At 34.7% G+C, this 27,134-nt stretch overlaps 1 protein-coding gene across 1 annotated transcript in view; it reads right to left on the reverse strand.

Moving 5' to 3' along the window:
• Positions 1 to 2,973: 2,973 nt before the first annotated feature.
• PSMD14 (proteasome 26S subunit, non-ATPase 14) overlaps positions 2,974 to 27,134 on the reverse strand; it is a 46,775-nt gene continuing 22,614 nt past the window's right edge. Inside the window, exons 5-13 of the mRNA XM_027636992.1 lie at positions 27,011 to 27,082; positions 26,556 to 26,675; positions 25,383 to 25,453; positions 24,269 to 24,419; positions 12,323 to 12,430; positions 9,113 to 9,187; positions 6,632 to 6,757; positions 5,571 to 5,633; positions 2,974 to 3,394 (exon numbers count right to left, since the gene is read on the reverse strand). Of these exons, the coding sequence (XP_027492793.1) occupies positions 3,296 to 3,394; positions 5,571 to 5,633; positions 6,632 to 6,757; positions 9,113 to 9,187; positions 12,323 to 12,430; positions 24,269 to 24,419; positions 25,383 to 25,453; positions 26,556 to 26,675; positions 27,011 to 27,082 (885 nt within the window). The 3' untranslated portion in view covers positions 2,974 to 3,295. The remainder of the gene's footprint in view (positions 3,395 to 5,570; positions 5,634 to 6,631; positions 6,758 to 9,112; positions 9,188 to 12,322; positions 12,431 to 24,268; positions 24,420 to 25,382; positions 25,454 to 26,555; positions 26,676 to 27,010; positions 27,083 to 27,134) is intronic.

The raw sequence follows: 27,134 nt of genomic DNA on the forward strand, positions 1-27,134 counted from the left end.
GGGACCGGCCCGCGGGTCCCGCGGTGTTCCTGGTAGAGCGTCGGGCTACTGAAAGCGGGACCATCCAAGGCGTGAAGATGCGCCTGAGTTCAGGGGACCCGCTCGCCACCCCTCCTTTGCCAAGCACCAGTCTCAATTTCCCTTCCTAGAGAAGCTTGAGAGTTTTTAAAAGCACAAGTTTTGGTTTTTCTTGTTTTGTTGATATTTTTTTGGGGGGGGGGTGGTTGGATTTTGGGTTTTATTTTTACCCAGGGAGGAGCTCTCCTCTCCTCTTCCATTTTTCTCAGTATTGTCCCCTTAGCGGTTTGGACTTCAGGTATTTTACAGACCACATCTCTTCCCAAGTGACATCAGCAGCCGTTTTCAAATTCAACTGATAACTAATGCGGTCTGAACTGTCACATAATAAGACCAAACAATCGCACAATTGCCTGAAGCCAGGCTGAAACTTTTGCAAACTCAAATCCAGAGAAGACTAGAACCAGGATGACTTGTCAGAATGCTCTCATCTCGTGGTCATTTACTTTTATTTGCTTAACTGTGAGCTACTTCAGTTATTTAGTGTTTCATAAATGCCAACATACACACTCTCTCTGCAAGGAAATGATTCTAATAAGATAAATTATGAAGCAAAAAGCAAGCAGTTCACTGTTCTAGTCACAGTCAGGTAGTACAGTGCATGCAACTTTCCATACACTACCTTCTCCTTTCAGTGCTAAGAAAATAGTTTTATTATTATCAGTTCTAACTAATGTTTCTGACACTTGCTTCACCATCGTGCTCACCCTTTCCTTTCCCTGCTTGAACCAACGGAAAGGTAATGGACTTATACAGGCAGGAGATGGATCAAAACGCAGATAAACCCTCGGAAATGCTGCCCTGAATTACAGAGCTACACCCATATAGATGCAGAGCTGCAATGAATTCAGTGGTATGCTGCCAATCACATGGAAGTGCTAATATATGCCAAAAATCTTCAGAGCACAACTCCTAAACTGGTATAATAGGGGGATATGCAATGGCAGGTGGTGTTACAGAATCGTCATAGAATGTAGAGAGGTTTGCTAATACAATATGCCCGTCCTTCGCGTTGACAGGTGACAAGGGGTCAAGCTGCTAATGAAGGTCTGCTCCATTGCGGCTGGAGGCTCAGAAGGAGGCTGCTTGAAAACCTCTTTCTTCCTCCAAGATGGTATATGGGCTGCTGCTTTTCAGGTTACCGCATAAACACACTCTTCCAAATCCTTTGTGTAGCTCTAAAGCACTGGACAAATATAAGGAAAGATGCCCCAAAAAACTACCTTTTTATTATTCATGAAACATCTTGGTAAATGGAAAATTGTGCCTCCAAGTCAAACTGAGGAGTGAACAGAAAGCAGGGTACCACAGCACAAGCTTATACTACAGATCTGCATCTCCAACAGACTCCCTTCAGCTACCCTCTGCAAGATGTACATTTGTCAAAATTAATTTAGAATATGCAAGACTCACTGGTTTGTCTCCCTGCTTACACCAGCCTCTCACGCATGTATACACTGCAGCACTGCGCTAGCTCCTCTTCTGCTCTGCAGTGCCATGTTACCCACGACCTGCCAAACTCTGTCTCCCTCGTGGTGTTACACGTGCGCGTGGGAGTAGAGAGCGGCAAGGATGCAGAGCCCCACTGGCAGACGAGCCCCAGGGCAGGTCCCCCAATCAGCTCCTGCCCCATCTCACCCTGGGGTGCCCATATCCCACAACAGCAAGGCCCAAATACAGCCTTCTTCAAGGACACGCAGGTTTTCAGTGTAAATCGCCAGAAAGTACTTCAATTTAACTACACTCAGGCAAATGTGGTTTGGTATGTCTCCATTTTCCCAGCCTGATATTCCACTGCCTACTGTGGGGGCAGAGGGAAGGCCATAAGGAGGGCAGCTGCAAAAATCTGCATGTTTCCCTCTGAAGTAAGTGCATGCTAAATATACTTTGAGAGAGAGTTATTCTAAAATAGTAAATTAAAAGGCCTAAATAAGAAATTCCAAACAAAAGAAAAATCTTTGAATGGTAAGGAGTAAGTAAATAGAAAAATAATGGGCATAAACCAGAAAATAAGACAATTTTATGGGTTATTCCTTTAGTATGCAAACAAGAAGTCAAATTTTTAAAAAATCATCTTCAACAAGAAATGTATCTAGTTTTAAAATATTTGCTTGCCACTATTATTGTCATTTATTTAAAAAAAAACAAACAACAGTAAACGGAAAAATGAAACTTCTGTCCAGACACAAAATCAAATCAGTCTAAGTACCATCCAATAGTTGAATTCCCACCCCCCCAACAAAAAATTCCAACCAGCCCCCTGCCCAAAACCTAGAGCCTCACCCTAAACCCAGTTATTTGGCTTTGCCTGCTTCAAACCAAGCAGCCAACCCACCTGCCTTCCTGTGTTTCCCTCTCCAGTCAGTGGAAATGGTTTTAAATGTCATATTCTAGTTGGGACTCTTTCCATATATTTATATATACGGACATCTCGTGTATGTTCTCTTTCACGGGAGTTCATGTAACCTAAAACAGCCTCTATCACTTTAATGTTTATTCTCAGAATACTGCTATTTATGACACCACTTGTGAGAGTTGTGTGATTCAGTTATCAGCAACTGAATTAATTTTTTTAAGGTCAGTTGTCTTCTGTAGATATTAGGGTTTGAATAATATTCAAAGGGAGCTGACGGGAATTTTCAGCATTTTGGGTTTTGTACATCCTCAGAATTAAGCACTACTACAATTTTTGTGGTTTATTTTCTTTTTTTTTTAAATCTCCATGAGAGTATCTGGTAATCAATGGGAGCCAAATTCCATTAGAGAATTTTTGCTGTCCTAGTAATTAATATCTCAGTAGTTTTACAGTGGGTAGAAACAAGTCTTTAATCATACTTTTTCTACTCTCTTATTTCCTCCTGTTCTTTTTCAAAAAAGATTGCCCAGAACTTAAAACAGGTTTGTAAATGTATTTTTATTAAGTTGCAACAATCAAAATATATATGTATTACTGATTTTCCCCCCAAATATTAAATGAAAATGTAATACATTTCTGCCCACGTGGTGTTCTTGAATACTTTGTAATCTGTGAGGACCCTGACATAAAGAAATTGAAGCAAATGCACAATTAGAGACTGAAAGGTGTTATAGTGATGTGCTTACATTGCAAAAGTCAGATGTCTCTGTTTAATCAAATAGAGCCTCAACAGTCTCTGTTTTGTGAGTATTAGAAACAATAAACAAATATACACAGAAAGCATCACAAACGGTAAATTGGTTATTTAAATACAACTGTATCCAACATAGCAGCTAAACACTGGACAATGTTTGAGGTCATCAGCACGTCCACATGCTCTTCTAAATGACGTTTGGGGTCCTGAAATACAAAGGATGCCATGAGAGGAATGACTGAAACACATCTCTGAAGAATTTCATGTATTTCAGGACTACTTAAGATGTCCATGAGTTAGTGAACACAGGCCAGTAATGCTCCTACATTTTCCATTCTAACAAGACCTACCAAATGACTGAATTTCCATGAAGAAGATTTTATTTGTCCATACTAACAGTTAAGTTGAGGATAGGTTTAGGAAGTAAATTTCTATCCAGCATCTGAAGAGTAACCATGACAGCTGTGAGTTTTAAGGACAACACACAATATGTGAAATTTACTATACATCTCACTAAGGCCAATATTTTAATCTTAGTTCTGGTACATTGCAATTTGTTTTCAGATCTTTGCACAAATGTGTGTTCTAATCCTGTAAAGCCTCAAGCATCATCTAACACAGTCTTTGAATAGTTGTGTTGACTGCAAGAAAATTAGCATATCTATACCCACAAAACATGTACAATGCTCTGTTCAAATGTTCTGAGAAACTGAATGTTAAGTCTGAGCAGTTTTCTGAAAATACACATCCCCACACACCATTACTCAATTGATGTGGGCATTTGTGGGCATCTGCATAGAACAATGAGATTATTCTGGTTGAAAATCATATTCATGCACTTCTTCAATTTCACAATTGATATTGAGTAATTAATCTCCAAATATTGCAAAAATATCAGGCACATTTAAAAAAATCTCTAAAATTCATTATAGTATTATTGTAGCATTCTTTTGTGTAAAGAAATCAAAATATGGAAGACAATCATGCATGGGAATTAGAAGTATTTTAAAAAAGAATTACTGTCAAAATGTAATGAACCCATCTAAGTTTACATAGAAGCATGCTAGGAAATCTGTGTGAGCTTTCCTTCTCAAGTAACTCATTTTCAAAGATCACACCAATATTCTTTCTGTTCCTAATAAATCAAGCACCTAATAACATTATAGTCCTATTGTGAGAGGCTCTTTGTTTACAAGGTTTTTTTATCTAAGTTCCATCAAAAACCCACTTGAAAATTACTTCACTAAACAATTTTTTAATTTAAAGAAAACTTCAAAATTTTAACAGGAAAAAATTTCTTTGCTTTTTGAAGAACTGTATCAAGACAGATTTTTTTTTTCATGTATGCGTAACAGCTAGTGAAGCTCAAGTTCTGTTTGAGATGACTTCATAACCCTTAAAATACAACCCTTCTTACATATTTTATATGTATATATTTATGTATGTGTAGGTGTGCATAAACTCCATTGTTCTGAATGCTACAGAAATACACGAGTGACTGAACAATAGTGCAGATGTGTTATGACATTGCTGCTAGAAGCTGACACATAAGAGCAATCCAGAATCCTTTAAATTCTTCTACTGCTACTAGCAATACAATAAATACTGGTTCTTTAAGGACACACTAGATATTTTAAAAGCTATTTCTTGTTTCCATTGTCCTTCTTAAATTTGAACACAAGCTCTTACAAATTTGCTTTGCTCCCCTCTTGGTCACAAAAGCATATTTCCTCAATCTTTATGTCGAAATAAAATACAGAAATAGTTTTCTGTTGAGTCTTTATCTATAAAGACATTATATCCTGACATTGCAAAGGGATGGAATGAATCGAGTGGGTGTTTTCAGTTTCAGCTATGGCCCTGAAGTGTTTTCCTCAAGCACCAACACAAAGGAACACAGCTTACTTGCCTGTGTGTGGATCGGAGCACAGCACTGACAGTGTGTTTGTGAACTGAGGACTGGGGTGAGCTGGCTCTTTAGCCACGATAATGTATAAATAACACTCCCACCTTTGTTTCCATGATTACTACTTTTTAAAAGCCTCCACAGTTTGGGCTTCCCTGACACAGACTTGGATGTCTTTATGCCTCTTAGAAGAAGTTAAAACAAAAGAAGAAGAAAAAAGAAAAACCAAATCTCAACACTGCTCCTCAGCATGTAATACAAACACGTGTAGAATGTGGCTTGCAGATATTCTGTCGGTTACCTATAGTCAAAAGCCCAGTTCCTTACTCAACCTTCAACAAAAATAAATTTATTACTTAAAGTGTTGAGAATATCATGCACGTAGAATTAAAATCACCTACGCACATGTAAAAAAATTAGTATTTAGAATGAACGAAGCATATCATTCCACCTCACTCTAATTCATCACACCTCACCTGCTTGCCAACATTTTTTATTGCCAGCTGTTCAGGTGTCATCTTATCTTCTTCCTCAACAGCCTGTGAAAGAAACACAGAAAAGGTCAGTGTTTCAGATTTCATTTACTTTCTCCCCAAGCCACAGATTCTCAAAATACAATTCTCTTTCTCAAAAAAAAAAAAAAAAAAAAAAAAATCAAACAGCAACACATTTCAGAAAGTCAAAAGGAAAAGTACTTCAGCTTTTCAGCAGACGTGGTTTTAATTACCAAGTGTTAGTGCAAAAGATCAAGGCAAATATTCATGAATGGTTTTATTGTCAGATATTCACAAAACTGTTACTGAGCAAAAATCTGAAATGAGTAGTATCAAAAGTTAAAGATAGTTGAACATAGTTAAACCAGTAAAGCAGAACCAAAAGTGAACGTAATAATGAATTTTGGTTTTAAGGACTTCTAAGAAGTTAAAAAACCCAGCACTCATCAAGACTGACTGACACGCTTACTGCTCCTAGAGTTCTCGTTGAGATCAAGTATTTCTAGGAAATATTTCTAAGTCTAAGTGCCAGTATTAAAACAGTAAAAGTAGCTGTGATTCCTCTTCCTTACAACACCAATAACAAATTTCTTATCTAACAAGAAAATTGAATTGGGCTCTGGAATGTGTTCTAAATATTTATTATTTATCTATCTACTGGACTGATACAGATAGATAACCTTCACTGTGCTATAGTGATCAAACAGTCCTTGACTGAAGAATTGAAAAATATGATTAACTGATTATTTTGATCTACAGGAATCTTATATTCTCTTCAGTAAGTAAAAATACAAAATTGATGTGATTACTCATATTTCAAAGCAAAATATGTACTTAAAACACTTTGACAGCTTAGGGTAAAAAGTCGGGTGGCAAAGCTAATATAGGCAGCTTCAGACAGAAATGATGTGCAGTTGATTACTAAGAACCACAGTCATTCTGAATAAAATTTGCGATGATCAACTCCTTATGAAATGAAGTAAATAGTTTTTTCACTTCATAAACACAGCTGCAGTTATACTATCATTATAAGATATGAATACCTTGTTGTAATTCTTAGCTAATTCTAACATCTCCTTCACTACTGTTTCATTGAGTTTGCAATGGTCACTGTAGTCCTGAAGTGTCAAACCTTCCATCCAACTCTTCTTATGCAAATTTAGCAACATCTGCAAAAGAAAACCACTTTAGAGCATTCATCAGAAAATACTTTCAGAATACAATGAAGATCTCTTTGACAGAAACCCAATTTATAATAAGAAGAATATAATTTAAAAAAAGATCTTACAATATCAATGTTTAAATAGAGGAAGTACAACCATGAACTATTCTGCTAGCGTAGATAATAGATTGTGCATGCATTTTTCAAGATCAAACTTCTTGAACTCTAAATATGAAAATGAGGCATGGAGACCTGGGCCACATTTACTTTGACAGGAATATGAAGGTTTGCTTTCTGGGATTTCGTATTTTTGCTGAAGGTTGAGAATGCACAACAGCATTGTAGAAGAGCTAACAGAAAGGTGAATACTTTAGCTGCCAAATAAGGAATAGTTAAAGCTTCTGCCCTCTGACAAAACTGAAAAATATTTTAATGTTTGGATTAAATTCATAATCAATAATTCATTCACTACTTATCTGATCTATATGCATGCAACTGACAGAGTTATGAAGTGAACTTTCTAAGCAAGCAAAGCATGACTTCTTGTGTCTTTGTCCTCCTACAAAATAAACAGCCCTAATAACATGATAAAGTGTTGTAGAGTTTTGACGGTGGTAAACGCAGGCACTATTAGAAATATTTGAAATGCCTTACTTGACACGGATGTCATTCTTGAAAGAGTGAAGGAATAGCTACAAAGGCAATTTCTGTATTTTCATGAATAAAGAAAGCATATTTTATGGATCTCCTGCATGCTTGAGGACTGTAGCGAGAACCCTTTCAGCAAGAAGTTTCAGTTTACCTTCCATTTGCAAACATTTACTAGACATCTTTGAGAACTGGGAAAACCTGTAACCACTATCAGCTGAATAAAAGTACCTGTTTCATCCTATTAGAGCTTTCAAAGAAACCTGGCTTTGAAACACATGAACTGAGTTGAAAGTTTGTGTCATAATTTGTATTAGCAAGATCTTAGCTACTGACAGAAGGAGTCGTAGGCAAACTGCATATGGACAGTTTAGCTAGGCTATCTTGATTTTAAAATTATGGTTTGGTGTGATGAGCTCCTAATCTAATACATGAAGCATGTACTCTTCTTACCACAGATGGAGACAACAGATCACCACCGCCACGAGGGGGGTTTGAGATATGTACGAAGCTGCCTTATGAAAGATGTGAGAGAGAGTTGTTGCCTCACAGATTAAAGTCTTCCTAACTCGGTCAAGATTATTCTCCCACTTGCAAAGGTAATAACTTACTTATGTAAAGTCAATGAAGAAAATACACACTTGGAACTTCAGAGAAGATTGGATTTGCCATATTGTTGCATTTGAATGGAAACAATAACCCCTGGAAGCTTCACAGATATTTCCTGAGAGAGCGGGTTTTGTTGAATCCATTATTCTTTTCAGTAACGGTGAGGTCTTGAAAGTCTGATACTGCCCTAAAAACAGTTGTGCATCTCACAAATTCTCTCTAACTCCCTGATTTGCACAGATATTCTTCCATTATTAATTTTTTTTTCTTATTATTACTTGTAACTCTCTAAAAGTCCAAATTAAGTGCAAAACCTATTCTGATCATCTTATCATAAACTTCAGCTACGAGATCAATTTATAATCCTAGCAAGGCTATAAGCATACACAGGTATAATTGAGGACAGAATCTGGCTTTTCAAGAATTAACTTCTGTAGATGATAAATAAACCTTTCTCTTTCTTTCTTTCCTCCCATCCCCAGCCCCTGGTTTCTTTTCCTGGTTCTGATGGCCAGGTTAGATTTCGCTTGAGGCAGTTTGATGCAAAAGGAACAGACAACATTTGTTGCAAGTCACTTAATAATATTTCTTCTGTAAATGCAGGACATGACTACTTCCTCATATTCAGCAAAGTCTTGGGGAGCTCCATTCATATCAACTTGAAGTACCTTCTGTCGAAGTGACTATAGCCAATAAAACCCCAACATCCCTTGGTTATACAATTCCATTTTGGAAAACATGAGCTCCTAGCTTCAGGAATTCTAGCCTGTGAAAAACTAAGGCAGCTAGTAGGTCTTTCAGCTTCATCACTGAAAACATGAAACTTTGCACAAACCAGTTAAGTGCAGAGAACAGTGTAAGGACTCTCCATAATACGTGGACAAAAGTGTTATCAAAGTATTTATATGGTTACTAGAATGTGGTTTTGGAAAGTTTCATCATCATGACTACATATCTAAGTGCTTTCTGGAAGAGAAGCCATCTACTCCAAGACAGTTAAAACAACTACTGAAAAGTAACAGCAGTAGAAATCAGAATATTGCCAAAAATCTTAAACAGTTTGAATAATGTTCTTTGTCCTCTGAATAAAACCCAAAACAATTACCTTCTGTTCTAGTTCATTCTTCCTGTAGTTGATGGTGATGGAGTAGTAATGTCTGTTTAGTCCATGAATTAGTGCCTGTAAAATTCAGGAGAAAAATTTAACCTCCACTGAAATGAAGAAATATTAGAAGGGAAAAGCTCATTGAAATACAACCACCTTCAAACATGACTCAAATAAAAGAAAAAACAAACAAACAAATACACAGAGATAACAAGTAGGTATCAAGTAAATATACCTGGACCTATTTCTCTTTTAGTGTTCATTTACTGACAGTTATGCTTTCTATTTCTAAACCACAGATTTTCTTCACACAGTAACAACTATAATAAGAAAAAATGGTAACTGCCTGCAAACATTTGACCGATACATATGCACAAACATATTTCTCTCAAATCCTTCCTCTCTCAATAAATTTGATTATCACTTCTATTAAAATACTGGACTCTGTTACAAACAAAAGACTATTAGCTATCTATTTATTTAAAACCACTGTCAACATTCCCAGTTCATTCTCAAAGGTACAACACAAAGAGAGAATACCTGAAGTAGTGAGTAAAGACCTCAGTTATCAGTTAGACTATGTGCATCAAATCAACCTTGGATATTACAGCCAATTTTTAACTTTAAATTAAAAAAAAGACCACTTTTTTATTATAACTATGCCCTTTGTGAATTTGTTAAACTTGTACATCACAGCCTGAGTTATTGAGATTAGGATAAGTGATAGCTGTATGCATCTATCTTCTATTTTGTTTATGTGCGTTATTTTTTTTTAATTTATGACCCAAGGGTGATTTGGATTAATATTTGGGGGGGTTAAAAATTCTATGATAATCCTCATCACAATTAATATTGTCTAATTGTCAAATAAAATTTTATAAATGAAGTATACATTTACAAATGAAATATGATAAATCATACATACAATATGTTGAATTAGTGGTAAGTATTTCTTATGTTTCAGGCATTCCACCTATTTATATTTAAATATGTTTTAGAGCTATACAAAATGAATGTGCATTTGCATCTTACGCAACTTAACATTTCAGCATTCCAATATTACCTGTATGAAAGCTGAAAATGTTCTCACATGCATTTTAAACACATTTCTTTTGCAAACACATATACAAAGACAGAAAACTACTTGAACAGTTATGTTTATGAGAACAGCAGTTAGAGATAACCATTACTTGTCCACTTATTCTAATTAAAATTGTAAAATACAGGTCTTACCATCAATCAAGTAATTTATAGTTGAAACTATTAGCAGTAAGTAGTTTCCACTACCATCTTCTTATCCCACTCAAAATGATTGCATGTGAAATTTTGGTGTTCTAAACTCGGGTGCATTAGAGATACTTAGGAAGTTTTCTCAAGCTCTTAAAATTAGACAAATATCTTTGCCTTCTCCCACTATCCTTTCCTTTCCTCTCCCTTTTCAAAACCCATTCTTGAAAAGAGTGGACAAATGTAAAAAATAAGCAACTGTAAAAAGAGCTGTTGATAAGGGAACACAAGAAAAACACACACAGACACACACAAAGGAAGGAACAAAGTCAAGGCATGTACTATTCTACTATTCTTATTGCTGAGATTTTAAGGAAATTCCTGCTTCTGGCCTAGCTGAAATAAATATTTAGTTTGCTTCTGTCCTCAACTGGGTCAGAATTCTATTCATGGTCCTAAAATAAAAGCAACACAACACTGTGAGAGCCCTTGCAGTTTTAAGAACAGAGTCATTTAAAACTATGATTTTTAGCTTAACAGTGACACTTGCAACAGCTCACTGCCACCGTGCAAAAAATGAACACAAACAAAAAATACCCACTTCAACAACAGAAACCCCAAACTCCCATGGCCAAAATATGCCATGCTGTAGTGACAGTGATCTTAAAATAATGAAGCTGAACAATATTACAGGGGTTTCCAAGGGAAAGGATTACACATGGTCTAGGAAAGCCCAGTTAGAAAAGCCCTGAAACATGCAAGCATGGGCTTGCCTACATCCAATCAAGAGTACTAGCTCCTTATTTCATATTCATGACTATTTGCAGTTTTAACCAATTAAAAAATAAAAAGAGCCTCCTGAAGCAGACACTTTAATTTAAAGACTTTTTTTTTGCTAGCATTTTTTATAAATAAAGGGTTTCAACACATTAATAACAAAAAACCTGCTCTTTTGAAAGACAGGGGTATGGCAGTCTAGTACCTCATAAAGGATGGCACTCTTACAGCAGAAGTTCAGCCTTTATTTCAGTTCTGCTGTAACTAGTGCATGGTCTTTTTCTTGGACTTTTATTCAGCAAATATTACTTCTATTGTTCAAGTAACAGAACAAAAAAGCAGGGATTGGGCTTCACGGTTCCAAGTACACATGCCTTTTAGAATACACAGTAAAGGAGGTAAGTTTTTAAAGGAAAAAACATTGAGGCAGAAGAATGACAGGGATACAAGCATTAACTACTCCAGAGAACACTTGTTTCAGGACAGGAGCTACTTCTCAAAATAAAGGCTTGCTTTAATGAAGACCAAAACTTTTGTCTTACTAGTCGAAGTCAAGTTTAGAAATCAAACTTTGAATATTTAAGTTTCACAAATGTGTATTCAACAGAAACATTACAGCAGAAGCCAATCGCGCACTCATTTTATCCACGGAATATTCTCCTCCACCATTTTTCCAACAAATTACTGCATTACATAAAAATCAGAAGTTAATTATTTAAGACACAATACCAGGTTTAGTCTAGATTACATAATAAGCAAGAATCTCTAAAAACATACAGTAAAAAGACAAGATGAAGAGGGAACTTCTTCCACAATTTACTTGAGAGTAACTTAAAGTTACTTATCTTAAAGCTGAGATGTTAATAAGCAGCAGTTTTTAAATTGCAGGACTGAAAACAGTAACTATCTTGCATCACATGTTATGTCATCAATTGTCATTTTTAAAAGTTTGCATTTCCATAAATCTGTACTTGAATCTTTGCTGTACACATTTAATACATTCATTCCCACTAAAGTAGCTAATTTAGGGCTGAATTTTAAACCCCTCACATATATATCTCCACTGATGAATCCCATCAATTATAAAAGCATGGAAAAATGCTATAGAGAACAATAAATAATTTGTAACCTACAGTTTTTAGGTACCTTTCCCCCAAATTAATTAATAAATCTTGAAATTTACAGGACTATCAGCATTGGGTTTACCTGGATAGATGGCTTGTTTAAGTGACCCAGATTTGAAGTTGTTTGTCTTGGTTCATGTCCTAAGACCATCATATTAGCATTGATCAATCTGAAGGCATCAATAACAACCTGTAAAAACAAGATGTCAAGTCAATTCTTTTTATAAAATGCAACTAATAGAGCCAAGCAACAGTGGACAAGGCACAATCAACTCTCATCTGTTTTTGGCCTTTATCCAGAAAATCATTTAATTATAATATTAATAAAAAAGAGCCTCCTGCTGGCTATGTGATCAGCACACTACACTACCTTGTATTGTAAGGTGACACCAATTATTACCTTTTCCATGGAACTGAAGTTTTATATACATTATATCATCATATAACATTGAATTTTGTGTACATTTACTCTAAGCTTCAAAGCTATGCATATGTTTGTCACCTAAATCTCATCCAATCAAAATGAATGACAGAGAGAGACTAAAACTGAAAGTGAGCACAAGCTAAGGGACCAAGTCTAAAGCCCAGTCCTGTCACATCAATTATACTACCACAATACTTGAAATGACAACAAAATTATAGCCAGCAAGGAACTTGCCCCATGTATTCCCTTCTAGTCAGATGCTTTTTGCTTCTTGTGACTACGAAAGGGTCTATAAACTGTCTGATGGATTAAAAAGTCCTTGTCAGTGTCATGCTCACGAGTGAAAAACAGAGTAAAAGAAAATCAAGGTCATTTATGATTTAAAGGTACACAGTAGGTAGCATTCAGTGCTATTTCATTACAAATAAAGTAAACCCATCACTGATTCTTACTCTGTCCTGTGCTGAATTTGTCTGCAAAAATTTTTCAAAACAGAATTTCCCGGTCCCATACAATAATCACCACACCCCTATCCAACACCTATATGAGGTGAAACAGACCTAAGGACGTACAAACAATACACACAAACCCACTCTTACTGGATCCTCACCATTACAGGTTATAACTGCAAGATAAGAATTCTTGTTTAGGTTCCAGACTTTTACTGTACCAGTGCACGTACAGCCTTGTACCTCCACAAAACAGTACCAGACAGACTTTGCAGGCATCTTGTCTGCATATGTTTGAAAAGCTACTCTAGTTCAATAAACTAAATAATTTAAATCTCCTTTTAACAGCTTTTCTATAATTTTATTCTCTTCAACTTTATACTATGAGTTGGGCAACAACAGATTCATTTATATGGCTGGTTTGGTATTTCGAGGAATTAGATTTGAACCAAATCTTTTATGTTGTGAAAACAAGAAATCAACCACTGTCACTAAAAGTCTTCAGAGAAAGTGATATCGAGTCTCCTACCTTGTTCCAGCATTTTCCTCTCCATTTACACAAATAATAATAACTACATATGCAGGTTTACAAGATAAATATTGAGGTCATTAATGTGGAAATAAAGTGAATCAGCAAGTATTTATAATAAAATAAATTATCAGGTGTAAACTGAAAGAGCCCACCAACTTATCACCTGTTGTATTTACTTCTGAGACCCAGCTGAGACAGTGGTGTTGAGTGACTGGGTGCCACTATGAGCTGTTGCCTGGACTCTCAGCTGCTGGCCAGATCCATCTGCATGTGTCATGTTTAAAAATTGCATGCAGAAAACCTTCCAAAAATGGTCTTATTAAAAATGTTGTGACCCAATTAAAGTGAGTTGACAGTGATATTTTTTTTCTGGACAAAACCCCTCACAATTCAGATTTAATATGCAGCAGAAGCATGCTATCTGACACCAATGCTAAAAAAAAAAGGAATTACATTTAAAAGAATTTATTCTCAAAAATATCTGAAACAGTTTCTACATATCTATACACTCTTTCTTGTAACGTACAAAATAACTCTGGGGTTTTTTTCCTTTTTTAGCACTATCAGATTTTTCTCTGTCTCAAAACACTTGTGGATAAGCTTTTGTATATATCTCTGTATTCCATTTTAACCAGATGCTCTAATTTATGAACACCTGGAAATGCCCAACCATAACAAACAGGCAGTATAAATTAAAAAGTCAAGCAAAGCAACAAAGAAATCCACACAGGTTCTCCCAAAACTAGTTACATAAGGGGAAAAAAACCCCAAGAAAGCAAAAATTTACCCTGAGGAGCAAGAATATGAACTTGGCAGTATACTAGAACGACAAGGAGCTGCTTTATAACTAATGGCCACACTTTTAGATCTCAGTTTAATGAAGAGCTTCACTAGACAATGTTGAGCTTATCCAAAAAGAATGGCATCATCCAGCACGGATTTCTTTTGGGACTTGAGTCATGTAAAACAGAAGGAGAATCCAAAATAAAAAAAAAATTATTTAATTTTGTTTCAATAAGAAAATTCAACATTTCAGTTAGTGTTCTCAAGATTAGTCAAATTTCACATTAAAATATGAGAATGAGTTGCTAAAATATTTCCGAGCGATACTGAATTTTCCTCTAGCATCTTAACCCTGACCTGAAGTAACTTCCGATATGTTTCACGTACTATCTGTTTGGAAAAATACTGCTCTCTCTATCCGTCCTCCTGAAGGAATGACATGAAAGTATTTCCAAAGTAGAACAAACAGAAATCTAACAGAATGTGGTATGAAAAATTAAAACCACAAATCGCAAATGTTATGATTTTAAAAGGGATAAAACCGCAATTCCTACAATCTCAGAGGGGTACAAAAAGTATGTGAGCAAATGATATTTTTCATCTCAGTTGCACTGTAATGACCAATGGGAACTAAATACTTTAACTACACTAAGATTAAAGGAATTTGCTGCTATCACTATAGCAACCATCTTAAAGAAACTAACATGCTCAGCAACCTGAAGGCTAAATTTAGACCTAATACGCAATAAAAACATAAATACAACAATAAATCCTACATATTTATTTCTATGAAATGCAATTGCTTTTTTCACAGTGAGCATAAATCAGTCCCGCCTTTAGAGGATTACATTAAAAAAAAATAGACTCATTAATGTCCAGTGTACTAATGAGCAATGGGTGAAGTAGGTGTTAATTATGCCACAGTAAGATTCAAGAAAAAAGCCCCAGTGAGCACTTGGAGGTGTGTACAAGCTGAAGTCTCATCTCTACATTTGTGTATTTCAAAGTACAGCATGATGCAATCAGGTGACAGAAACACGGTCACCCCATATTCTACAACGGAAACTTTGACACAGTATTTTGAACAAAGAAATTCTAAGGATTAATTAAAAGCAGTATAACCCCCAACTAAATTTCTTAGATTTTTGTTAGTAAGAAGTCATTATTTCCCAACCAAAAATTTTAAGCTTTCATTGTACTTGAATTACCTAATGCAGCATGTATCTTTTAGTAAAAACTCCAGTCTCCAAGCTTCATGCTAAATTCCCTTTCTGAAAAGACATTAAAAAGTTGAACAAAAGTCTATGCCAATGGGATGTTTTCCAGAAATATGAAGGTAGATTCTGGTTTTTTTAATGCGCTTCCATTGTGCAACTCTTTCACCACTCTGACCATTTAATTTTTCCTTGTGTAAGTGTCTTCAGACTTTTCAGAGGTCATTTCAACAGCAGACAGCTTATAACAAAACCATTAGCAGTTTGGCTAGCTTAAGGAAACCTCTTACTTTCCTTTTTTGTTTATTATCACTGCATGAATCTGCAGCATATGAGAGTTTATAATTTCTCAGGCTTGTTAAATTCATGTTAAAGGTCTGTTTTCTTGTTGAATAAATTTTGTTCATATAATGCTGCCTATTTCATATACTGAGTCTTTAATAGCACCTTTGGTCTATGCGCAACTCACAGATCAAAACAGAGGACTAAAATAGGGGTTGATGATGCTATTTACATGTGTGATTCCTGCTGTCTTCTTGTTAGTAGCTTTAATATAATAGAAGACCTTGTCTGTTTTGTAATTAACACATCTTTACTGGAGAGATATTTGGAAGTGATTGCTGTGAATATACTGGTTAGTAAAATAAACACAATCACACACCACTTTCTGTTATCAGACAAATTTGTGAATTGTACACATTATACTCCAGATCAACAAACTGTGATATAACAGCCAAGTAGAAGACACATTTATATAACCCTTTATTTTTCTGAAAATATGTATTCAATCTGACCTTGCAAATATAATTAGCTTGTGGGATGTGTGGATTTCAGTACCATGGATGCTTTACTAATTGCAGCTCTTGGAAATAGATACTAAATATTTGGAAGCTGCCAATACAAAATAAAAACTGCATCTTTTTGTACATCTGTCTTAGCTTCAAAATGCATAACAATCTAAAAAACAATAACTATACAGCATTTTTTTAGCATTTGCCTGGGATCAACAGTCCATATAATGTATTTTTAGAAACAAAATTTACAATTATCTTGAGTGTAAATTTCAGCACAGCTATAATTAATATGATTCAAAGTTACTCACAGTCTAAGACAAGCACTGGACTCCTCAACTGCTAACTAGATAAAAATCTGGCCTCTTATAGTCTGCACAGTTATTAAAAATAATGGCTTGATTAAAATTTAAGATGTTTAGTGCCAGACTTCTTTTAGCTTATTCTGAAAGTGTGAATGTGATATATATATATTACCACTTTTTCTAAAACAGTCTTCATAATTTCATGGGGTATTTAAAAGAAAAATAAGATAAATTCAAGAGTATTTTACACACTTGATTCTTAAATCCCTCCAATATCAAATCTCTGAATACTGAATGAAATAGTCCTGTTTTTCAAGACCCACTATATTTTAATGGTAAACTTCAGTTAGGAATAAGTCAGCCTTTATTGTTTAAATTTAAAAAAAATCTAACATCAATATTTTTCCAGTGAGGAATCTATGGCATATGGTGACTATCTTTAAAAATGCATTGTGTCCTTGAATTCAGATAGCGATGTATTGTTTATGCCATATGTTTATGAACAAACACACCAGCGCTTAAAGACAACTGCAAAGGATATAATGTGGTTATGCCAGGTGTGGAAGAAGAAGTAATGTCCCATCTAAAATCTCTTTTATCACCTGCAACTGACCTGTTATCAACTGCTTAGTTTGTTTCTGGATTCTTTAAAAATGAAATGGAACATGTGACCTGAGAAGTGCAGCTCGGGTTTATGACCATTTCGTTATTTATGCTGCCATGCACTGTTAGACAACTACAAGTGAAGAACATCTTCTGTCCCCTGCAAGCCCACAACATAAAAAATTCAAAGAAATCTTACTTTTTATGCCATTTCCAATGAAAAGCACTAAGAACTGAAACTGACTCATGCCAAATGCATATCACTGAATTGCTGTGATTGTGAGTTTGAAGTTTGCAACATGGAAATTATTTATAAAATGTCAATTTTAGCTCTGGAAAACATATTCCTGGGAGTATGTGCATTTTCCTTCTCTATCCTTAGAGAATTGTTTACTTGTGGTCAAATCTGCAGTACAACTTCAATATCCATACTGGAAGGGGAAGAGAACTCAGTATAATACATTTATCTTGACAAGTGAGGGCATGCATCCGTAACTCCCAAGTAGCAGAGCCACAAGTTTTAAAGCTATAAGCCTTAATGAAGATAAATGGACTATTCCACATCCACCACCGCAAAAGGAAATTAAACATTTAATACTTTTCAACAAAGTCTTCTTGGAACTTTCTGTTTTAAGGAAGGGCATGAACTGAAGTAACCTATGTAAATGCTTTAGTAGGTAAACATACATTAGTTAATTACATCATAGCAAGTCCAAAGGACATTGCATAAAAATTTTTAGAACACTAGCATTGATATTAACAATCCTGGCATTCTATTAAAAAATCAGAAAATAAAATATGCAAAATATGTTATTCTGAATATGTACAACTATTAAAAAATGCTGGTTTTCATACAAAACAGTAACAAAACAGTGGTACACTGGCAGTAACAAAACTTTAGTTTATACTGAGGTTTAGAAAAACCACACCCTGAACTCAAAACACCAAGTGTAGATGTACTGTAGTGTAGATGTAATTCATCTCTTACAAATGTAATTCTCCAGGAAAACAAACATCAATCTTTACTGAGTCAACAGTGATCAAACCCAGGACAAACATACAGTTTTCTTACTTTCCAAATCAGACCCCTATCAAAATTTGGTTCCTTTCTAGATCAAACTAAAATGTTTCTGTCCAGTCAATAGTAAGAAATAGCACAGTACTGTGACAGTATCTAAATGTACTATACACTGTGCAAAATGTTCAGTGTACTCTCAATATTTCAGTCAAAATTACATATTTATGTTATCTATTTTAGAATTTTTCACTTTACAATAGAAAAGTATTAGCAAATCCAGGTCTAATAATGAAAGTTGTTCCAAGTATAAAAGATTCTGACATAAAATTGTAGGTATCACGTTTTAAAATACATTTTCTTGTAAAATGATATCTGCATAATAATCCACAATAAACAGACGTCTCCAAAGCAGTAGTGACAATACAGACAATTTACTGTTTTGTTTGGTTGTTTTAATGAATAATTTCAATCTGTACCCTAAAGACTGTTGAATTCACTTGTGTCTAGTGAAGATTTATTACAGCAAAGATCAAGAAAAATGCAAGAAGTGGGAAGGGGAAGTTGGGTATATTTAAAGTTCTCACAAACTTAATTCTTAATGAGTTATTTTGAATTTCAGGCATTACACTAGTGTCTGCACACATCTCATTTTAAGGATTGCTTTTTTTTCTGCCTTCTTAAAAAACAAAGTCTCTTTCAATCCTGTGGTCAATTCAAAGAACAAAGGGAAAACGACAAGTTCAAAAGAAAAATAATAGCACTCTGATAAAAGAATTGAGGTCTGAAAACACACAGTCTTTCAGAAAACTAGTGTAAGACCTATGTTCAGCTGAAGAAAATCTTGAAGCTAGATGGTAATTCCAACAATCAGAAAAGTAATTGTTAAATCACTATTGGTTTTACTGTTTTAGACAAGTAGCAAGTAATTACCAAGTTATGAAACCATTCACATACATATTTGTCTTGATAAACTGGGAGAATTTGCAGCACTAAACTGTCTCAGAAAAGGAGTTCAGCCGCCTATCTCCAAGGAAGTCACCAATCTGAGACACTGTAAGGTACAGACAATTTAATTTAAACTGGAAAGTAAAAGTAGCAGAAGAGATTAAAACTACTTGCAAATCACTATTCTTATGATCAGGACTCAACAAAATGATCATCTATTACTTTGAAGAGTTAAAAACTGAAATCAGGTATTAACAAAACCGTAATGTTCATGTACATGACAACACACAGGTTGTCACATAGATTTACAAGTACCAATGGACAGAAAAAGGGAAGAGGTCGCCAAAACAAGTCATCCAGTTCTCCTCAGGTCTTCATTTGTTTGTAAGGATAAAACCAGCATTTATCTTTCTCTCTCTTCAGATAATAGCTATTTTAGGACAAATAATGCTTTTTTTTTTTTAACACAAGGTATAATTGTCACTTTTTGGGGTTTCTAAGAGCATGGTAATTTTTTTTCCACACTTTAAAAATTAGTAAAAGAACAAATTACAAAGTTCAGTACATTTGTTACCCCTTTTAGGATAAAATTCTAAAGATCTCATAAACTGAACAAAAGAAAGCAATTTTCAACTTCCAATGAAAAGAAACTGCATGCACAAAAGGGTTTCAGATTACAGAACCCCAGAGCAAGGTTCTTCAATGATGTATGTGGCAGGAGACAGCAGTAATAAACCGAAAAGGGGAGCTGCTGACTGTATGCACACAAGGGGAAAAAAACAACTGCAAGAATAATAAAGTATTGGAACAGGTATTGCTATGAGGTTGTTGAATCTCAAGACTCAAGTGGATAAAATCCTAAGGGAGCCGGTCTGAACTGAATGTTGACACTGTGCACAGCACAAGGTTGGACTAGATGATCTACAGAGATCATTCTCAACTGGAATTATTTTGATTTACTGGGCTACCCAAATGTATCCGTTTTTTCTCCTTTTACTTTGGGACTGAGATTAAGATAAGGATAAAGTACCGTAGCAAAACTCTTTCATCTAAGTGGCAGCATCTGGTCTAAGCACAAGATTAAGATGTATAGAATATTTGTTTTTATCTGTCAGAAGGCGACTGAAGTAGAATTTACAAAAAGTTATTGCAAAGACAAATATTCTCCTCAGTAAACAATTAAAAAAAGAATTTTGCCATAAACCAACAGACCTTCCTACAAATATTTCTGATAGTGTCTTGTTAGGAAAAATTATGCTTTAACAGAAATGAAAGCTTGCTGTATGAATAAGAGATTTTGCTACATATCCTACTAAACACCACAAGTGCCAACAAGCTTCTCAGATATACAAAATGGACTTCTGACAATTTTGGATATTTGACTGATCATTATGCCAGCAATTATTAATCAAGGGAAACCAATGAACTGCCTCAAAAAATCATTTTAAATGGTGACTTTCTTATAATAAAGACCCAAAGTTTAAAACAGTTCAAAACAGAAAACGTTTTTTTAAAAAATTAATAAGACAAATGCAACACAGTAAGTTAATGTTTTTGAAGATACAATGTTACAGTAGGTTTAGTTTAGTTATATTTTCCTTAAGAGGTGAAGAACAGCTGCTAAGTTAAGGTCCAAAAAAACACATTTATTTTTAACATTTGGCAAAGGTATATGGTTCTCCATACAGACATTTCAAAATGTATGTTGGAAATAAATATGAAATGTCAATATTTAGCATTATTCCAGATCTTTAATGAAATTATTACTTCTGTAGAATACTCTAAATATGTATTACAACTTCCATTGCACAGACTGGAAAGCTGGAGGGGATAGAAGAAAGGTTTACTAGTAAGTATAAGATGAAGCAACAACTAGCCAGGTTGCCCCACTGGCCATATTCCAGCATGTTTACTTTGATTTCGTTCATAGAAATCAATTTTTAAAAAAAAGTCAAAGCCTTTTCTCTCTGGGTTCTGATAACATTGACCTTCAGTTAAAACCACTGATCTGTTGTGAATTTATTTCACAGACAACTAGAACATTATTAGCCTAAATATTGCAATATATGGTACACAGTCATGAAAAAACATACTTTGTGTGCAAGAGTATGTTGAATAGTAAGATCAGTATTTAAAAGTACTTGTCCTTCACATGTCTCACTATATTAATGTAGAAATATCTGAGTCCTAAATTGGTCATTAAAGCAGTTTGCATTTAACCTACAGATCTCTATAAGAGATTTTATTTTTATACAAGGATTTTCTGTGACTTTTTATTTTTGCTCATTGGCTTTAAGACATAAAAGGACTTTTTTTTTTTAACTGATGAGAATTACAGGCATTCTTATCTTGAAACTGCAATCATACATCCCTGTCCTATGAGGTATCTGGAACACATGGATGCAGATGAGGCAGTTAACAAAGAACTTAACAAGTTTTCATTTTTTACCAGTAACAGGGCAAACTGCTTTTTAATGTTTTAGCTTGTCAAGGTGAACCTGAAGTTCCTCATCCGAATTCACTGCAACTTCCTGACACATGACAATAACCCAGTTATTCTTCACTAGTGCAACCATGACAGCTTCAGTGACCATAAGCCACACCAATTTACATGGGCATGGACCTGCCCCGAGGCAGGTTTAAAATTAGCTAATGTGTTATTTTGGATTTTGCTTTCAAATACATCTAATCTCAGACAAAAAAAACATATTAAAATTCTCTATGCCACACGTTCACTCTAATTTTTTGCCAGATAGATATGCTAGTATAAGGTATAATGAATAATGAACCTGGACTCATGCAGCTAAAGCCACCAGTATGGTGGCTACTATATCAGCAAAATTACCTCTGCAAGTGGTTCTTCTTTTGCTGGCACTAACAAACATAGATAATAATTCCCTGGAATAGGCTTAGCTCGAGCTGTCTAACATACAAAGAGGCACTGGATGCCATAATAACTTAGACATGCACATGAAACACTCAAACCCGGCCTAAGAAAACCCCTTTAACTTTAATGTAGCTGTTCTTCTCTCGGTTCATCTAAAATCCGAACATAGTTTAATGCAAGTGATCTTGCCAATCAGGATCATAAAAGTCATACATATTCCACAGTCTCCCAAATTAAGAAGTTATTTAAAAGTGGTAATCATAATTCGGGGGATTCTTTCTATTTCTAAGCTTTAAAGGATGCACTTGCCAGGAACATGACAGATGTTAATTTTTTGTAATGCAAAACCTGAGAATGTAATTTAATCTGACTGTAGCAACTAAAAAACGTGCATGAAAAACAAACATTAAAAGACTTCCAGTAATCTCAAATACTGGCAGCAATGCCCTAACAGCAGCTGTAACTGAGAAAAGTTTAGATGGACAAAAATTTATTCACATTCAAAATAAATATGCTAAAGATTACTTTCTTGAAGTGATCAAAGATCTCAAAGATAGACATCTAAGTCAAGCAACAGTGGTAACAAAATTATTTAAAAAAGAAGCACTTAGTGAGCAAGTATGTGACTTACTAGGAGGTTTTTCTTCTTAATGGATTTAATAGCTAATGAGGTCTAAATTAATCATTAGTAATAGTGCTGACTATTATATTTTGACAAAATAAAAAGAATCTTATTTCAATATTTCTATTGCAGTGGGAAAATAAGGAAAAAGCAAAGGGAAAAAGTTGTAGGAAAAATAAGTCAGGAATAATTAAACATTCTACTGCATCTTTTTTTTTCCCCAGAGTACCTGTATTTTCTTCTACTCTTTATGCAATTTAAAAAGGAACAAAATTGATTCAGATGTCTAACAGCTTCCAAACAAAAAGAAGCTATTAACTTTTCAATTGCCTGTTACATAAACATATTTGCTATAAAAATCAGAATTAAAAAAAACCCAACTGAAAATGCAACTGTAGCTTCAGAACATTGTATTACGAAATTAAGGGAACCCACAGTGTTTAGTAGCTTTAATAGGATCTGCCTCACACGAAATATGATACTACGGCTTTATAGAAGATGAACACTTTTAAAATATTTATAAATTTACATGAAAATCATCCATATATACCATGATGCATTTCAATAATTATTCTGCAATACAATAGGAGTGCATGCTCAAACAAAACACCTCAGCAGTATTTTAAAGCAGTAAACCACCTAGCCAATTTCTGTACGTTCTGTAGTTTTTCTAATCCACTCTCCCTGTGGTTGAGCAAAATCGAATTGCCTCTCACATTTGCAGACAGCTCTGTGAAGGTGATAATAGAGCTGCTCCCTGCTGTCATGAGGCAGGAAATAGGAAAATGGCATATGGGGCTAGAAAGAAATAAAAAGAGAACTAAACAAGAACAAAAGAGATTTCAACAAAGGACAACTATAACCCAATATGCTTTGCAAGTTAATCTCTTTTCATAATAATTTAACATACTTAATAATTTATCTGCACACTCAAATGCTTGATATCAGCTACTCTGTGAAGTTTTATTGCCCAAAACATTTGGAATAGAAATTATACTAAAAACCATCATATGCAACGCCTGTAAATAAATGCCTTCTTAGTACTCATGTTAAAGGGCTGAACCTATTCCAATCTGTTAGTAACTGATCTTAGATTTTGTAGCTAAAATGTAACATATAAAACAATGTATACTTGGATTATTAGTTGCAAACCTGTTGAGTGACACCTGAATAGCAAAATATTAAGAGAGGATTACGATTGGTTATGTGTACTAACAATATCAAAGACTTCCAGCCTGTACTGGAAGATGAGGATGTAAGATGAGGAATAAACTGATGTAAGATGAGGAATAAACTAGAAATGATCTTTTTATTTACAATGAGGTGGGATTTTTAAATTTTAATTTTTTTAATACAGTATAGGCCTCCAAAAATGAAGAACTTACACATATTTACAGTGCTTCTATATTAAATCTTACTGAAGTGCCTTAAAAATAAAAAGCAAGCCTACTATACCTTTCCTTTTACACTCTGAATGGGATCCACCACCACAGCAACAGCTCTTTCTGATAAGGCCTCAAAGCTCTGCTGGGTATTGATATCTACACCAGACAACCAACAGCCAAAGCCAGGATGACTATGATACCAACCAACTACCATCTCAGGTCTGAAACAAAGAGGACATTGAGATTCTTAAAAATATAAACATGTATCACAAGAAGAAATAGGAACATATCATGGCATAAATTACAATGAGCTGTGAACAAAACACCATTGGTAATATTTAAATTACTCACCATAATATGGTGAAAACATGGACATGAATAAATGCAACAAAAGAGGGCTATCATTAAGGGATACATATTAGCAGTGGTAGATCATGCTTTCAGTTTTTCACCCTGTTACCACACCTTCCCTGAACCAGTTTTTACCCTTTCAGCACTTGAGTAAATATCTACTCTTTAACTCCTTGGCATCGAAGGTTGAATTTTCACGGCAGAAAGTCCATTTCAGACATGGACAACGGGAACCAACGGTGGGAAAGGATTAAATATCAATTAAACCAGCAGTAGAACTAGGAACTCAGTCAAAAAGCAATTTGCACTGTTCTGTTCAGCTGCTGAGCCTTTTGCTAACATTAATTTTGAAGTTTTTCCCACAGTAAAAGAATTTGAGCAAGCAGACGACAACTGTTGAGAGGTAGGAGTAAAATAAAAATTTGTTTAAATACTAGGATCTTTTACAAAATTATTTTCTCTTTCTTTTCATTAAAATTGCTCATGAAAAAGCTACATCTTCCTAATTTTTTAAAATCTTATTTAAAGGGTTAAATAAAAAAATCAATCTTTTAAGCAGGTACTGTGTTTAGTGCACCTACACTAAACTGAGCAGCATTCTAATCTTTCTGTGCGATAATCAAAGCTGTAGGTTTAACAGGAGTCACAGTCTCCTGACAATTGAAATGCAAGAAGGGAACTGAATTACATGCTACTCACCTAATTTCTGGGCCAATTATTTTTAAACATTATTAATAGCCCCTAGACTACTAGTTTTGCAGAAAGCCAGCTGTTTCTTCTAAAAACCATGCAGGGAGTATTTGTTACCAACAGCCCTCTTTACACTGACTTACCTTCCTGTCTGTTTCAGCATATCCAACATTTTTGCTTGAAATACAGGATCCACTGCTTCCACACTGACACCCTGATTCAAAAGACAGACAAAAATCATAGCAGTTGTACATAAAGCAATATTATCTTTTGACTTGGTACTTTCCACACAAAAAAAATATTTATAAGTATCTTTTTAAAAAGGCAACCTGAATATTCCAGTACTACATGACAGAACTCCCTTAAATGCAAAATACAATTTTTAGAAATGTATTTCAATGTGATTTTTAAAATACTGAAAGAAGATTTTGAATTGCTATGTAAGTAATCTCTACAATGAGTAAACATGATTAAATAGGCACAGGAATTTATCTTTTCCTCCTCTGTTTGTTCTGCAAACAGTGGTCTGTTGTTTCTCACAAGTTCAGCTCTACAGGTTTTATTCAAGATTAATATTACATATTGGTTTTATGCAGATTTTTATATTATGCACAGGTATAGAATTAACTCCGGACAAAAGAATTTGAAAATTTAATTGATGTGCAGCTCTGAGTTACAAAGGGATGTCACTGCTTCTTTTAAGAACATTTCATTCTAGTTACACAAAATAAAGCATCATAAACCCCAGTTATGCCCCTTGACTCACCTCTTTAATCTCTTTATAAAATGGATATTCTTACTCAAAATTAAAATACATAATTTTTTCACATCACAAAAATATCATTTAAGAGACATGCCACTAAGATCTGTCAAAGAGAGCAAGTTTGAAGCATATCTAGTTTGAAGTGTATCTATAGCACCATCACAATTAAGCACATGATATGCTTCTAATCAAACATTTTAAATTTTGAATCCTTCCCCCCGGCTCACAGTATATGAATTCTGAAAGTTATCAATTTATAAATCTTATAAGTCATGTAATACCAATATATTTATACTACATAAGAACATAACGTCTGCATATATTGATATACCCACTTAAGTACTAGACTTTGCTAAAAAATAGTTTCTACTAATTTTTTTTCGTTTACCGCAACCTTTAAATCCATTTGACTTGTTTGAACTGTAACTCACAGATTATACCTTCAGATTGCATCAGAGGTAAAGCACAAGAAGCTTTCCAAAAATAAATTTACCATAAGGAAAAAACCAAACAAGCAAACAAAACTGTCATGGTCTAGATGCAAAGAACTCACCGTTCCAGACTGGGGCATCGCAAAAACATCAATCACTCTCACAGTATAATCATCAACAAATTCTCCAAGCATCAGACCCATGACTTCCATAGGGACACCAGCACGACCATGCTTCAACATCTGGAATTCAAGACCAAATGACACTATATGTTTAACAGGAGATTCAAGTTTGATATGAGGTAGTTCTTTCAGCCTTTGTTGATCTATATAGTTAATCCGCAACTTGGAGTACATTTGGAAACTGTAATGAACTATAAAATAGTAAAAGCAAAGCCAATAAAGCAGAACTAATTAAAGTAAGTTTCTGAGTGTTCCAATCAGTATTAATTTATTTTTAAAATTAGTCTGACCAGCATCTAGGGAACACGAGTCCATAAACTTTGGACAGCTGCCAGGTGCTCTATCTCCAGCACTATACTCAGACACAGTATGCACGGTATGCACAGAACACTTACTTTCAGCAGTGCAAGGGAAGAGATATAAACCTGTTCTGCTGTATCAACTGCAGGAGCATCTGTTGGTGGCCCCTATGAAAAGAATAAATAATTATTTTCTCCACCATTGTTATTCTGCAGTTTC

This window comes from Corapipo altera, unplaced genomic scaffold (genome assembly GCF_003945725.1).
Source record: "Corapipo altera isolate COAL_440 unplaced genomic scaffold, ASM394572v1 45, whole genome shotgun sequence".
NCBI classification, from domain to species: domain Eukaryota; kingdom Metazoa; phylum Chordata; class Aves; order Passeriformes; family Pipridae; genus Corapipo; species Corapipo altera.